A 13,962-nucleotide genomic window follows, 5' to 3' on the forward strand; every position below is an offset into this window, starting at 1 on the left:
TCACCTTATCTCCTAAGTATGTCAGCTTTTCTTGCACTTTTGGTATTCGAATGTTATGCTTGCAGTGCAGCGGCAACCGGTGGTGAAGCAGGTTGACTTTGTTGAATTATGCATATATCCATGCATATGTCCAGCTATATATATATATATATATATATATATATATATATATATATATATATATATATATATATATATATGTGTGTGTGTGTGTGTGTGTGTGTGTGTGTGTGTGTGTATACAATAGTGCAGAAACATGTTTTCCAATTATCTCATTAACTGCATTATTATTTTGTGTAAAATTACAATCGTCTTCAACTTTATCTAGTAACGTAAAGTAATGATGACAAAGTTTTTCAAACTTAAAGATCTCTTTAATGACATCGTTTTGCAAACGTCTTCACAAAATAGCAATGGGTAATGAAACAAAGTTTACGATTCGTCTGTAATTTTACACCAATACTTTCATCTTTTGCAGTTATTCACTCGAGAAGGTACAACAACAGGAAGAAATGCATTATAGCATGCGTCGATACAACTTGATATGCGAGTACTACACTAAATCATGGCTGGCACAACCCCTTGCTTTACTGCTTTACCTAGTGCAGATTTCGCTTTTTGCATGTGGGAAAATGCAATGTCCCAAACTCTGTCTTCTATCGGCTTTTACTCAAAGAGGAAACGCTTTCAGTAAGATTATTTTAACTTGTACGTTTTATAAATATAATTTCAATGGAAATATATGCATTCAACATACATACATACATACATGCATGCATGCATACATACATACATGCATGCATGCATACATACATACATACATACATACATACATACATACATACATACATACATACATACATGCATGCATGCATGCATGCATGCATCCATACATACATACATACATACATACATACATACATACATACATACATACATACATACATACATACATACATACATACATACATACATACATACATACATAGATGCATACTATCATCTTTGTGCTTATGTCTCCATCTCATAATAGGATCATAAGGACAACCAAGAAAATGCATTATGGACCCTGGACCGCTAGTCTCATGGCCTAACTGGTTAGGAGCACCGCCGCCTAACACCCGGGTGAGGGTGGATCCCAAACTCCCATCACATTTTTTTTTTTGTTGTCAAATGAACCAAAATCATTTGCGGCTAAATGTTTGCTGCATAAATAGGGAAAGTTAAGATGGCGAACTCCATTAAGTCCGTCATAACGACGGATGTATTCCGTTGCACCAGTGCAAGGATGGGTGGTTCATTAGTGCTCCACAGTGTTTAGTTATATTCAGAGGCATACAAGTATCCCGTTAAACTAGTAGAGCTAAGGACAAGTACCTGTGCGAATGAGTTTTTGCATTAAACAATAATGCATATAAAACTTTCTTGACATTGTAGCATAAGCAAAACTTGTGGTGTCTGCTCGTTTTCTTTGATCCTAACTGTATTCGTTTCTCGTGAGTCAGAATAAAGCTCAGGATAAAAGAACCATCTTTCATTGTGTATCGAGCATCATATTATCTGAGACATCCCGAATGTGAGTTATAGTATTTAATGAAATTATAGAAATTGTTAGATAATTTGATTTGGTACTGGACACATGTTAAAACATCTGGTCATTGGATCATTGTGTGCCATCAATTTCATCGATTTTTTGGAACAAAGCTTGTAAAAATTGTTTCATTTCATTTTCTTTTGCGGTGATATTTATTTTCCAGTTAAAACTGTTTGGAAAATTTAGACAATAGTGTGAGTTGCAAGACTGCCAACAACATTAAAAATGCGTAAAATAAGCTAAGGGCATGTGTCTTTGGAGATTCTGTAAAATTAACGTAATAATAAATAAACGCATTCATGATGTAATTTAAAATGTCCCTCCTAGAAAGAGAACGTTTTGATATTCAGATCTTGTCATAAATAGAGATACAGACATTTCAGCATATATTATCACCCTGAAAAGGCAGTTTGTTTTAGGTAGAAATGTTCGAACATTCAATATTATATGCACTTATATAAATTATTTCTCCATCATGAGTTAGCAAAGCACTTGACTTTACAATGTTTTCAAATATGAGAAAAACAATTATTTTCAAGAGTTATACAGAGACCTAACTCAAAAACGAAATTGCTGTTAAAGGTATGTTGTCATCGTTTTCAACATCAATTTGTTTACTGAAAGAACACCGAAATGTTCAGATTACTCACAAACAGGGTCAAATATGTACATATACATTCCTTCTAGTTTAAATCTTTGAATATTAGTTTTCATCCAAATAAAAAAGTCATATCGTTTGAGTTAAAAATACAACATTACAATAATTAAATCTGACACAACCATGAAATTTTAATGTGACTTTGGATTTCCAACTAATGTTTAATAAACTGTACGAGGTTTCAAACAGATTAAAGATAAAGAAACCTAACAGAGTACAACATAACATGTATCTCTAGTTATTTTCCGGTCTTTAAAACATTATTATGTGTCATCAATTATTATCTTTGGTTTATAGTGTACATTCACGTAAAACATTGACAAATATCAGAAACTCCTTATAATCGTTAGATGATACAGACAAACCTCTCTTTTATAATATCAATTCACAATACAAAGGGTAGTATGGATTTTTGTAACAAGACAGCCCAGGTAAATAGAACTGGCCTCATGAACGATTAAAGTATACTGTTATAACGCCAAGAAACTGGTGTGCTTGTCATGATGACTTTTTGTTATTTGCTCCTGTAGCAGTTATGTATAAAAATGCAAATCATGTTGGCCATTAATTTCAAGACCAAACTAAGCAATTTCGCTTCTGTACAGTAAAAGGAAGAGTACAATCAGGACCGACGAATCCAATTCAAAGCTCAAAGAAAAATAAACCAAAGTAGAGACTTAATTTGTATGTGAAAAAATAAACACGAGGCTCATACCTGCTACCTCATTTGGGGTGTCAAAATAACACTTTTTCAACAAGACCTAAAGGATATACTTTGCTATATTATGTTATAGCATGATAGCAAATAAAAAAGACTTTTGATTGGACATATTTATTTTAATATTTTGTATCATGTTCTGGATGTAACACAAGTACTTTCACGCTTTCTGAACAAAACTATTGCTAATGTCAGAACACACAAACGTTTAATATGCTCTATCAATTACTAGAGTAATCTTTTACAAGTAGAATAATCTATTCAGCTACTACATTGTGATCCCTCAAATAAATGAAGGGTTAATGTAGGACTCAAGGTACAAGTTACATTAAAGTAAAAAACCCATCTACAATTTTGCGAATATAACATAAAGGACATGACGGTTGATTATTGGAAGGGAAATTAAGTAAAGTTATCTTTGCAAAGTCACGCCAATTATTTCAAATTAGATGAAAAAATATTCTAGAATACACTGTCATTTTTCATAAAACAAAACAATCAAAGGAACATATTACTCCTTTAGAGCAGAATCGGTGACACAAGTTTCCAGCACATGCTGATCGTATTGTGTTAATTGCAATGAAACATTTGTCACAATGCTTGTATATAAGTATTTTGTAGAAATTAATCTAGTACCTGCAACATGAATAAAATGGGGAAAAGTTTAGACTTGTGGATACTAGTTTGAATTTGGTTACTTTATTGGTTCATATCAGATGAACACATCGTAACAATAAACCTCTTTTATGTCTTTTATGTCTAGATTTTAATTATATCAATTATTGTAAACTTTGTTATTAAAATCCATGGATTTGTAAATAATAAAGGAAGTTCTAGTTTAGAAAATATTATAGTTTGGATAAACTTCTGAAATACCCGGCCATCTTTCTTCACAACTGTGTACCAACTTTTACAAAGACTATTCACACACCTGCCATATTCCTACAATATAAAAGTCTTTCCACACGGCGATCGTGGAATGCATTACGGACGAGCCCAAATGATTCCATATGATGTCAACTTATTTAAACGTAACATAAAAATGTGTCTAGTAATCAGTAGTGTCCAACAACTGAAAAGCTGACGGGCAAAACAGGACATCTAGTCCTATTACTCAAACCCCCAAATCTGTATTCATATTGATGGATATTATAAAGGCTACGGTAACAGTCCAGATTATTTTCGCAATAGACAGCGATAACAAAAACGAAGAATAGTATCTTCTATCTGATCAGTCTCTATCTGATCAGTCTCTATCAGTCTCAGTGCAAATATGTCGGTCTCTCAGGAAAATAGTACGGTTTAAAATTCCACACTATGTGTGTTTCTTAAAAAGCAAATTTAAGAATTTTAGAGGACGTGTTTTGCTATTTTGAGCTAAGAAATGACATTGTTGCTTATTTAAGATGCTAATGTGCACAAAACTACAGAACAGAAATGATAAACAGGCACCTTTATATAAATATATACATTCAATCTCTTACTGCACTTTGGTTATCATTTGTTTGTTTGATTCTGTGGTGCTTTATGGCACAGCAACAAAATTAGGTTATTTAGTGCCGAGACAATATGAGTACAGAGCTATCTGATCTAGGCTAGTCAGATGATAGGATTCGAACACACACATTTTCGATTGTGAGTTCGAGGCTCTAAATACTGAGCAACACCTAGTTTAAGCATTAAATAAAATAAAATATATTTATTTTGAATGGGCTTAAGAAAATAAACTGGGACCAAGGATACATTTTACAATGAATTTTCAGTTTCTTAACGTTTGTTTTTGTGTTCAACAACTCATAAGTATTGCCGCATAATATTATTTTTCATTCGTATGAACATGGTGTTTCACTTTTCTTAATAATTGCTTTGTTATCTATTATGCCAGATTTGTTATACCTTTAATAATTCAGGATTAGACTTTAATGTCCATCAGTGTCATAGTGGGACTGATAAGTATCCTACCATTCAGTTTTATGTTTTGCTTCATATTTATTCCATTAATCTTATAGGTTAGGTTGTATATAATTTGTAGCACATGATTCCTCTAGGCTGCATTGCTTGAGAGTATACTTTGAAGATAGCCTGTATGCTAATTAGGCTTGGTATTTCCATTTTTCCATTTAGTTTTGAAATGCCTGTAAATAGAGGGTTGACCAGCATACAATCTGTCTGTTTTTGTCCCTCCAACATATACATCGGATCCTTATTCAGCAGAAATTATTAATTGGTATTTCTAGTAACACTTTGCCAACTTCAATAATCTTATATACTTTAAAACTTTCAAGTTCATTATCCTCATTGCCATCACTAGCTAATATTGGCCAAATGAAACCATCAACTGAAGTAGAACTTCATAAATAATGCAGTGTTGAAACTAAACCAGATCCATAGTTTTATATCCATTCGTACCAACCCCGTGGTCTAAGTGATTAGAGCGTCCCCCTTGGATGAGGGAGGTCAGAAGTTCGAAGCTCGGCCGAGTCATTCCAAAGGCTTATAAAAATGGCACTAACACCTGCCTCGCATAGCGCTCAGCATTAAGAGGTTAGTGTTAGAACTGGCCGACATGGTGTCAAGATAATGTGACTAGGTGGGACATGATGCTACATGTCTGCGGCATGATGCTCCAGTGCCAGACATTACTGTCAACTGTCACGCTGCAGACATTGTAGCATTATGACTGGAACATTGTTAAAGTTACGTTAAAAATCCAAATCACATTCACACACACACACACCAATCAAATCAACCATACATGGCTAGCGGAAGTACTCAGATGAGTATACTGTTGCCGACCTGTAAAACAACATATATCGCGACAAGTGCTTAGAGGCCTCTAGCGGTAGCCTGATTTTTCTCGCAACAAACACTTTAAGGGATAATAGTCAAATACAAGTTGTATAAAGCTCAGACTGCATTTTTATATGTGTGACTTTGAACTAATTGTGCTGGATATTTCGCTCATCAAGTCTTCAGACTGATACAATGTTTGCGTGATAGACGCACTCGCTCACCCTGACAGTACCAGTGATAAAACTCGGTACATAGGCTGCAGATCTACGTATTGCCTTCAAGTAGTTCTAGTCAGTATTTCTCAAACGATGTCTTACAGTCAAGTAAACTTATGATACGGTCTTGAATCCATTGTGCTTTCTGGATCATGCTTAGTCTAAAAAACCTTTTATATATTTTATACTGGACAAGACTTGACTTCCTAATTATATTGTTGTTCATCTGAGTCAAAGATTATACTGCATTATAGTGAAATTAATATATCATCACACTATAGGCAAACATTTAACTTAGTTTTAAATATTACAATTTAACCAGATTTGACAAAAGAGTTTTATCCATCATTACTCTAAATAACATATAAAACGTCTTATTAGACAGGTACTTATGCAAGAAGGCTTATAAACATCAAGTAGCTAATTATAAAACTAAACTTATGGAGGGTCACCTACAATATAATTTGCACTATGGCAAACCGCTTTAGTATCTCTTCTTTTTTGGTTACATTTGTCTAATTATCCATACAAACTGGTTATCACTACTTCAAAAGTTAACGCTTCTAAAAGACTCCCCTTTAAGCTCCTCAGCATAACGTATAACTACTTACGTTGAAATCATCATTTAAGAAGATATAAGGTTTTCATTATTGCAGCGAATATAAGAATTATTATGGATAAGAGTGGGTTGAATCAAGACAGGGTTTTCACACTGCATCAAGCTGCTAATTTTTTCATGTTTGCGTTGAAAAGTATAATATGTAGTTTTCTTCTGGCAACAGTGGTTGAACTAAAATACTACTCTGCTTGCCCTTGAATTTATTTCACATTAAAATTTTGGCTAATGTCAGCGATTTGAGAAATATGAAGACCGCATGGGTTAATTGTTGTTTTAAAGTTACCCTTGTTGTTTTCCATCACTTACAGAGCAAACATTTGTTGAAGACTATACAAATGAACTGCGTCAATTGGAAGAGTTAAGTGCAGCCACAGTTTACCAAAGAATGGAGCGAAATAGTGACGAAATCATCGATAAAAAAGTCAGCACTATATCCAAGAGGTAGGTATTCATATTAGTAGCTTTTATTTTAGCCTTGAGTTGTCTTTTGCTCAAACTACCACATCACCCTATGTTCAAGGACATTAAACATAGTCAATTTGGATGTTCGAAATATTTGAGACCAAAAATAGAATTCCAATCACAAATGTTGGAAATCCTAGCGTGTGTAGGTGGCATGATGTTGATCTATAATTCTTGCAACAGCATTATGTCAATATAAGTTAAGTCTAAATACAGATGTTACCAATGCAGCCCTTGCATACAAGATGAATCTGTTCCAGTTGATAGTATACTGGATACAAAAGAAAGTCTCATTGCAAACAAAAATTCAGGATATTTTGCATAATGTATTATAACATCCATCGGTTTGTATGCAAATACCTTTGTATGTTTCCTATTTTATTTCAGCTCAATAATCTCGGTTATCCATTAAATGGAGAACCATTATGATGATCTGTACATGTATTGCCTTTTCATTAAGTCACAAAAATGTTTTTAATAAATAAGATTACTTCTTCATATACTGAACGTTGTCAAGAGCTTGATCACTGGGCAAGGACAAAACCAATGGACTTTGGAGACAGTGTCTAATATAAGGCCACTGTTACTGAAAGAAGGAAAATGGTTTCCGCACACTAGCATTTGTTCTCACCTCATACATGAAAATAAGTTTGTGGCATTAAAAGGAGAAATGGTTTCTGCAAGAATATTTTTGCTCTCGAAAATGTACTCTTTTCAACATTTTTATTTATTCACGTGTAAAATCTTTTTTACTGTATTTACTCAGAGTCGCATCTTCCACCTACGTATTAAGCAATACATACGTAGATAAGGTCGACATTTGAGTGTAGCAAAAAACTTAAATTCCTTTTCCAGTCCCCCACTGCTATGTGAAGTCTAATATGTTTGCATGTTTAGATAAATCACAATAAAACAAGAAAAGATGGCTCGCTTTGTAATAAGTAAACTACGTTCGGAAACACGACCACTACAGAGAGAAATGAAAGTATTCTCCGCGGAACCGGCAATTACCGCAGTAAAAATGAATACACTTTATCCACCTTACCTAAACAGTCAGGTTAAATAAACAAAATCGTGGTGGAGGCAATACTGTGTTGATGTATTGAAATATGACTTATCAATTGTGAGAAAGTAAACAAGAAACAATGCTCATCTGTGTTTCCTGCCAAATACTTAAACATAAGAATCAGACCTTACTAAAATTGATTTAAATTGACTAATATATAAGGTACGAGACAGATAAAGGGATTTGTTTGTTAAGAGATACAATCAATTTAAAATTAATCGAAACTGTGTCAAACACGAATGAAAAGCAGTCTACCTAGCCGTTATATATTCCCAACACTGTTACAAAATTCTTTGGAGAACAGCTTCTGTGATGAAAGCTGGAACGAAATGAAAACGGTTATGTAGTTAAAGCTCACTGCCCCGAGAAAATGTTTAGTCATTATTTCCCATTAAATGTACTTGAATATTAAAGTAAAACAAAATCGCTGGGTAAGAGAAAGTTTTATTCAAAACATCCTGGGACATCAGTGTAATTAAATGTGCAACTGAACACGAGAATGACCTGCTGCATCTCCCCAGCATTTACACTTTGAAAACAAGACCCAAATCAATACATTTGTTTTAAATCTGCGTTCCCAAAGAATATCCTCTGCTAAGCAAACCAAGAGTGCTATTGTTCGCTGCTTTTCTAAAAAAAACAAACTAATGGAATCGACTGAACAGTGGAAATGATATGTGTTTAACCATTTCATCGTGTGATCCTGAATCGATACTAGATCATGAGAAATAGACAATCAAACAATTTACTTGAAGTTAATAAAACCCGACCTCCTCGCCATTGTGATGTTTTCTTCACAAGTAATGTCTTGTGTCTATGGTGCGACGTGGGATAGGTTAGAATGTATTAAAATAGTATGACTCTATGGAAAAGCTAATTAAAAGATATAATTTCCTGGGTTGCGGGTATACACAATTTTATTAAATTGGGTCGTGAGTTAAAAAGATTAAAAACCACTGACCTAATAGTCATAAGTATGCGCATTTAGATATTTAGAAATTTTTACATACTGTTACAATAGGCCTAGAAACTTTTTCATAGGTTTTTATGCTAATATACTAGGAGTTTCTACTTTTTCCTTACTACTTACTACGTCTTACCTGCTTATGCAGTAGGATTTTGTCATTGCTGTATTTATTTAGTCTCATCCATGTTGAATAAATTATGGTCCTGGACAATTAACTTAATATACTCATATGTAATGTTGTTGAAACCATCAAAATCCCAATAATTATTAAATATATTTTGAATCAATTTGATAAGAACAATGACTTACAGGCTTATATGTTTATTATTATCAACAAGATATTTTGACAGAGTTGTAGCCTTGCTGAACAAACTAGTATCCTTGCAATGTAAACGATATATCTTAAGGACCTTTGAAAAGTATTTTCAAGCAATTTGGTACACACATTTTCTTCTCATACTTAAAATGGCATTATGGTTTCATCTTACATATTCAATTTTGGACACAGTTATAACCATGGCTAATCCGCTAAACATCTTTACATGGGATATTACTTTTAATCACGAAGGCTCCAGAATCGTGCAATATATTCTAATGGAAATTTCATATGAAGATTATCTTAGATGCTATATCCCTAGTTTATGTTTTCTTGTCTACTCCATATTTGACATAGTTATTGTTTATGTCGATTGACTATATTTTGCCATGGGTCTTGGTTTTAGTAATCGTATCATAAGAACTCTTGAACATAATCTGATGTCATTTTAATGTTAGCATTGTTTCGCTTACCTCATGTTACATCTTATTATATAAAACCTTGATTATATTTTGATATAATGCAGGATACTGGGTGACGCTATTTCTCTGTATATCAAAACTGTTGATGATTTATATTATTATTATTATTATTATTGAAATCAGATTGGACCAACTGGTGAAAAAATTCGACAGGCATCTGCAAACTATATCTACAAAGGAACCTAAATCTAGCAAAAATCGAACTGGTTCTTCGATTGGACAGAATACCGTGACTGCTACTGAATCTAGTTCAAGAAATTTAGAGACAAAGGTAGCAAATATAGAGAGAAAGGTGAAAAATATGGAGACAAAGGTTTGTAAATCAATTGGACATATCATTAACCAAAACATAAATTGATTTTTAATACATTACCTGATCATAATACATTATGATAACCTCTACTAGCACACAAACAAATCCATAACATGTGAGTCAAGTTAATCCATAACATGTGAGTCAAGTTATTACCATATAGTATCGCTTGTAGTGGCAATTATTGTCACCGAGATGGAACTCAGTTGCTACTTGTTTCCTACTTGATAGGAGATGTTTGGTGCCTAATGTAATCATTCGCCAGGTACTATCTCTGATTGTTTTTGTTGAGCATTCTTCTATTAAAAAGTCTAACAAACAATTTTTGCAATTGCCTTTTCGCAACACTTTTGGTGATTCTTAGAAGTTTTCTCATCATTGATGTATGTTCCACCTATTCCATTCGCAATGTTCACATTATATACCAATAGCTGGGACTTCAGATGCCATTTTTGTTATAAGATAAGCTAACCAGTTTCACCTTAATTGTCTACATATATTGTCAATATTACATAAAAGGCATCACAGTATATTTATTATCTTTCATCCCATGTAAAGCAGAAGGTATTATTCTTCGTTTGATTTGTTTACACCATTTTTGAGGCTATTGTGTTTTTTTATTATTTTGTTCCTCATTAATACGATACATTTTGAAATTTAACTTGTTTATACAAGGTTACAATTGCTACCTATTTTACAGAGTAGTTAAAGTAGGTTCTTTGTTAAAATAAGTTTATAGTCAAATAGCTTTATCCAAGACCTGCTTATTATACATTGGAGATTTTATCTCCTGTAGATCAGGCTATATCAACACACTTGAACGTCTGTAGAGACACACCTGAACGTCTGTATATACACACCTGAACGTCTGTATAAACATACCTGAACATCTTTATAAACACACATGAACGTCTGTATAAACACAAATGAACATCTGTATAAACACACCCGAACGTCTATATAAACACACTTGAACGTCTTACATATAAAATTTAGAAATGGTAAGAAGGAAATATGTTCATTTCATTGTAAATATAAAACTGTATGGATTTCCATGAATTAAGTCAAATTCATTATGACCGAAAATCTATCTCATATTTGTTTATCCCTACTGTTAAGAAGACAAAGTTTGTATCTTTGTTTTTGACTACTAGGCCACGTCACTTCCTCATACTTGAGGACAAATTTCAAACAGATTTCATACAAGTAGTGTGATCCAGATTGTGGAGTGAACCAAAAGGTTTTTATCGACTTGAATATGACCATCGCAAGATCGATGTGTTGTGTGAATTGATTTGAATGTTTAACGTAGCTTTAACAATGTTTCAGTCATAACGATACGATGTCTGCAATATGCCAGTCTATACTGATGTCTATCACTCGGGCATCATGCATGTAGCATGATGTCCCACCCAGTCACATTATCCTGACACCAGGCCACCTAGTCCTAACACTAACTTCTTAATGCTGAGAGCCTAGTGAGGCAGTTGTTAGTACCATTTTTGTAAGTCTTTGATATGACTCGGCCGGAAATCGAACCTACGACCTCCCGCATCTGAGGCGGATGCTGTAACGACTATATCGAAATGTCACTAAGGATCAAATTTGTGTGGATCAGATCAACAATCTTACTGCACATGTTTGATCAGGTATTTAATTAGGGGCTTAAACTTCGCCTGTAGATCATTACCTTCAGAAAGCCTTGATATTAATGAAAATGAACCATTGCTTGCATCACATCTAAGCAAAATCAGCTTATTGGTACATTTCCGAGCTATCCTCTGACCACTCAAGCCTCACAGTTGATGTCCTTGGATTTACCAAAACCATTCTTATTTGGAAGAAATCTGTATTCCACTTCTGAACATCTGAATTTGTTCTCGACAAATACTACTCAAAGTAATACTGCGACTGCAGAATTCTCTTTCCCCAAATCATTACCGTAATAAGAACTTTCTGTGTTGTGAAATAAATCCCAAAATATCATAAAAGTTAAATCACATGTCCAAAGTATAAATTATTCCAAATGAATTCCAGTGGTGCTTCGAATGAATTCTAATCTTGGCTGTGCTGATGTACTAATTGCATGGATTAGTATTAATGTCCTTGAATGAATTCTCACTAATTTATACATTGTGATTTTTACCTTATAACGAATGTTTTTACTTTAAATATTATTAATTATCATCTAGAATTCCATATAAACTATGTCAAGCTTACATCCGTCTACCCATCAGTTCCCTCGTCTCGCTACCCCTCAAACCCAAGCAAAATAGAATAAGCCATTTGTTCAAGTATGTATATTGTAAGACATATGAACTGGCATGGCTCCGCGGTTAATTTGATAAACTACAATCAAAGAGAGTGGATTGTCGAAACATACCATACTTAGTACAAAATAATAGACAGGTCTTGCGGTACCATAAATCCCCAAACCAACGAGCCACCAACCATCACCATATGATAAATCATTTATGATGAGATGGGTTTCAAACCCCCTCTCTAAATTAACTTTACCTTCCTAATCAATGTGAAACGTATTCTATCTCATTGGTATTTTCCATCTACAAGGATAGTTTAAGTTCAGCCCAGTAATTGCATTTTGCATGCTGGGTCTATTCAATGCAGACATATATCATATGAGATGTCTATTATATGTCAGTGGTGGCCAAAACCTTACTCATAAGATTAAATGACCATAGGTTTGCAACATAGAAAATTCCCTGAGATATTGGCAGGCAAAAAGCATGCTGATTATTTTGGGTAACAACTGTTTTCGATTATTTCGTCAGGCAAGGGTGAAACAATTTTCAAATTTGCTGCATACTTGATTGAAATTTTATCTTGTATTATTCATGGTGACAAATCCACATTTGATATCTGCCACATGACAGGCATGCACAGTGTCCTAGTGGACTCACTTGTCATACAAAATCAAATAATCAACAACGAATTGATTGATTCACAAGTCCTTATTCAGTAGAATCTGCTCCCATTGAGCAACTCCGTAAAGTAATGGAGCTCCCAACGTTTGTCCACCGATACTTAGTAGCTCAGAATATTTGAGGGTACGTAATGCCATAACAGTGTCATTTACCCACACGTTGCCAGCTTCTTGGCAAAAAAACCAGGAACATGCACATTAAAACTCAACCATTGTGGCAGAACTGCTGTCTTTTCAGAACAAATAATAAGGCGTGATTATCACTGACTTTGCTTGCTAAAGTTGGAGTGACTAGAAATTATGTCATTGGCTTTGTTCCGGCACCTACTCCATATTTATTGCGAACTCTGTGCTTTGACAGCAGTGTTTAATAACACCTGAGAAACTAGTTATGATTGCAATACTGGTATCATAATTACTGAAGATTAAAACAATGGTATAATATGATTGGAGAAAGAAGTCGTCAATAGTTTTTAATAGCTCCAGATCGACACCAGATGCTGGCAATGAATAATTTAATCAACTTACTTCATACAGTCTAGATTATCATGTTTGCTCGCAGATGCGTGAAAATGAATATCGGTGTAATCTGCAATAATCTTTGTTTCCTCTTTTTATTGGTGTCGATGATTGTTTTAAATGATATACTCGCAAAAATGGGTACTTTACCAAAACCACGTAATGTGAAACCCACTAAAATAAAGTATACGGATATAAACTTGTTTTGAAAGACAGGTTGTTTCTATGTAATACTTTCCCGATCATAATAAGAGCTCAACCTCATAAAGCCTCGCCTTAGCTACGTCTATAGAAGG

The 13,962-nt window shown here is 33.9% G+C and overlaps 1 protein-coding gene across 1 annotated transcript in view; it reads left to right on the forward strand.

Moving 5' to 3' along the window:
* The first annotated feature begins 610 nt into the window (after positions 1-610).
* Positions 611-13,962, forward strand: part of LOC149771151 (uncharacterized) — a 28,982-nt gene continuing 15,630 nt past the window's right edge. The window contains exons 1-3 of the mRNA XM_089948812.1: positions 611-690; positions 6,906-7,038; positions 10,014-10,203. Coding sequence (XP_089804938.1) covers positions 633-690; positions 6,906-7,038; positions 10,014-10,203 — 381 coding nt within the window. The 5' untranslated portion in view covers positions 611-632. The remainder of the gene's footprint in view (positions 691-6,905; positions 7,039-10,013; positions 10,204-13,962) is intronic.

Source organism: Sinohyriopsis cumingii, unplaced genomic scaffold (assembly GCF_028554795.1).
Source record: "Sinohyriopsis cumingii isolate HCF-2022 unplaced genomic scaffold, ASM2855479v2 utg002106l, whole genome shotgun sequence".
Lineage (NCBI taxonomy): Eukaryota > Metazoa > Mollusca > Bivalvia > Unionida > Unionidae > Sinohyriopsis > Sinohyriopsis cumingii.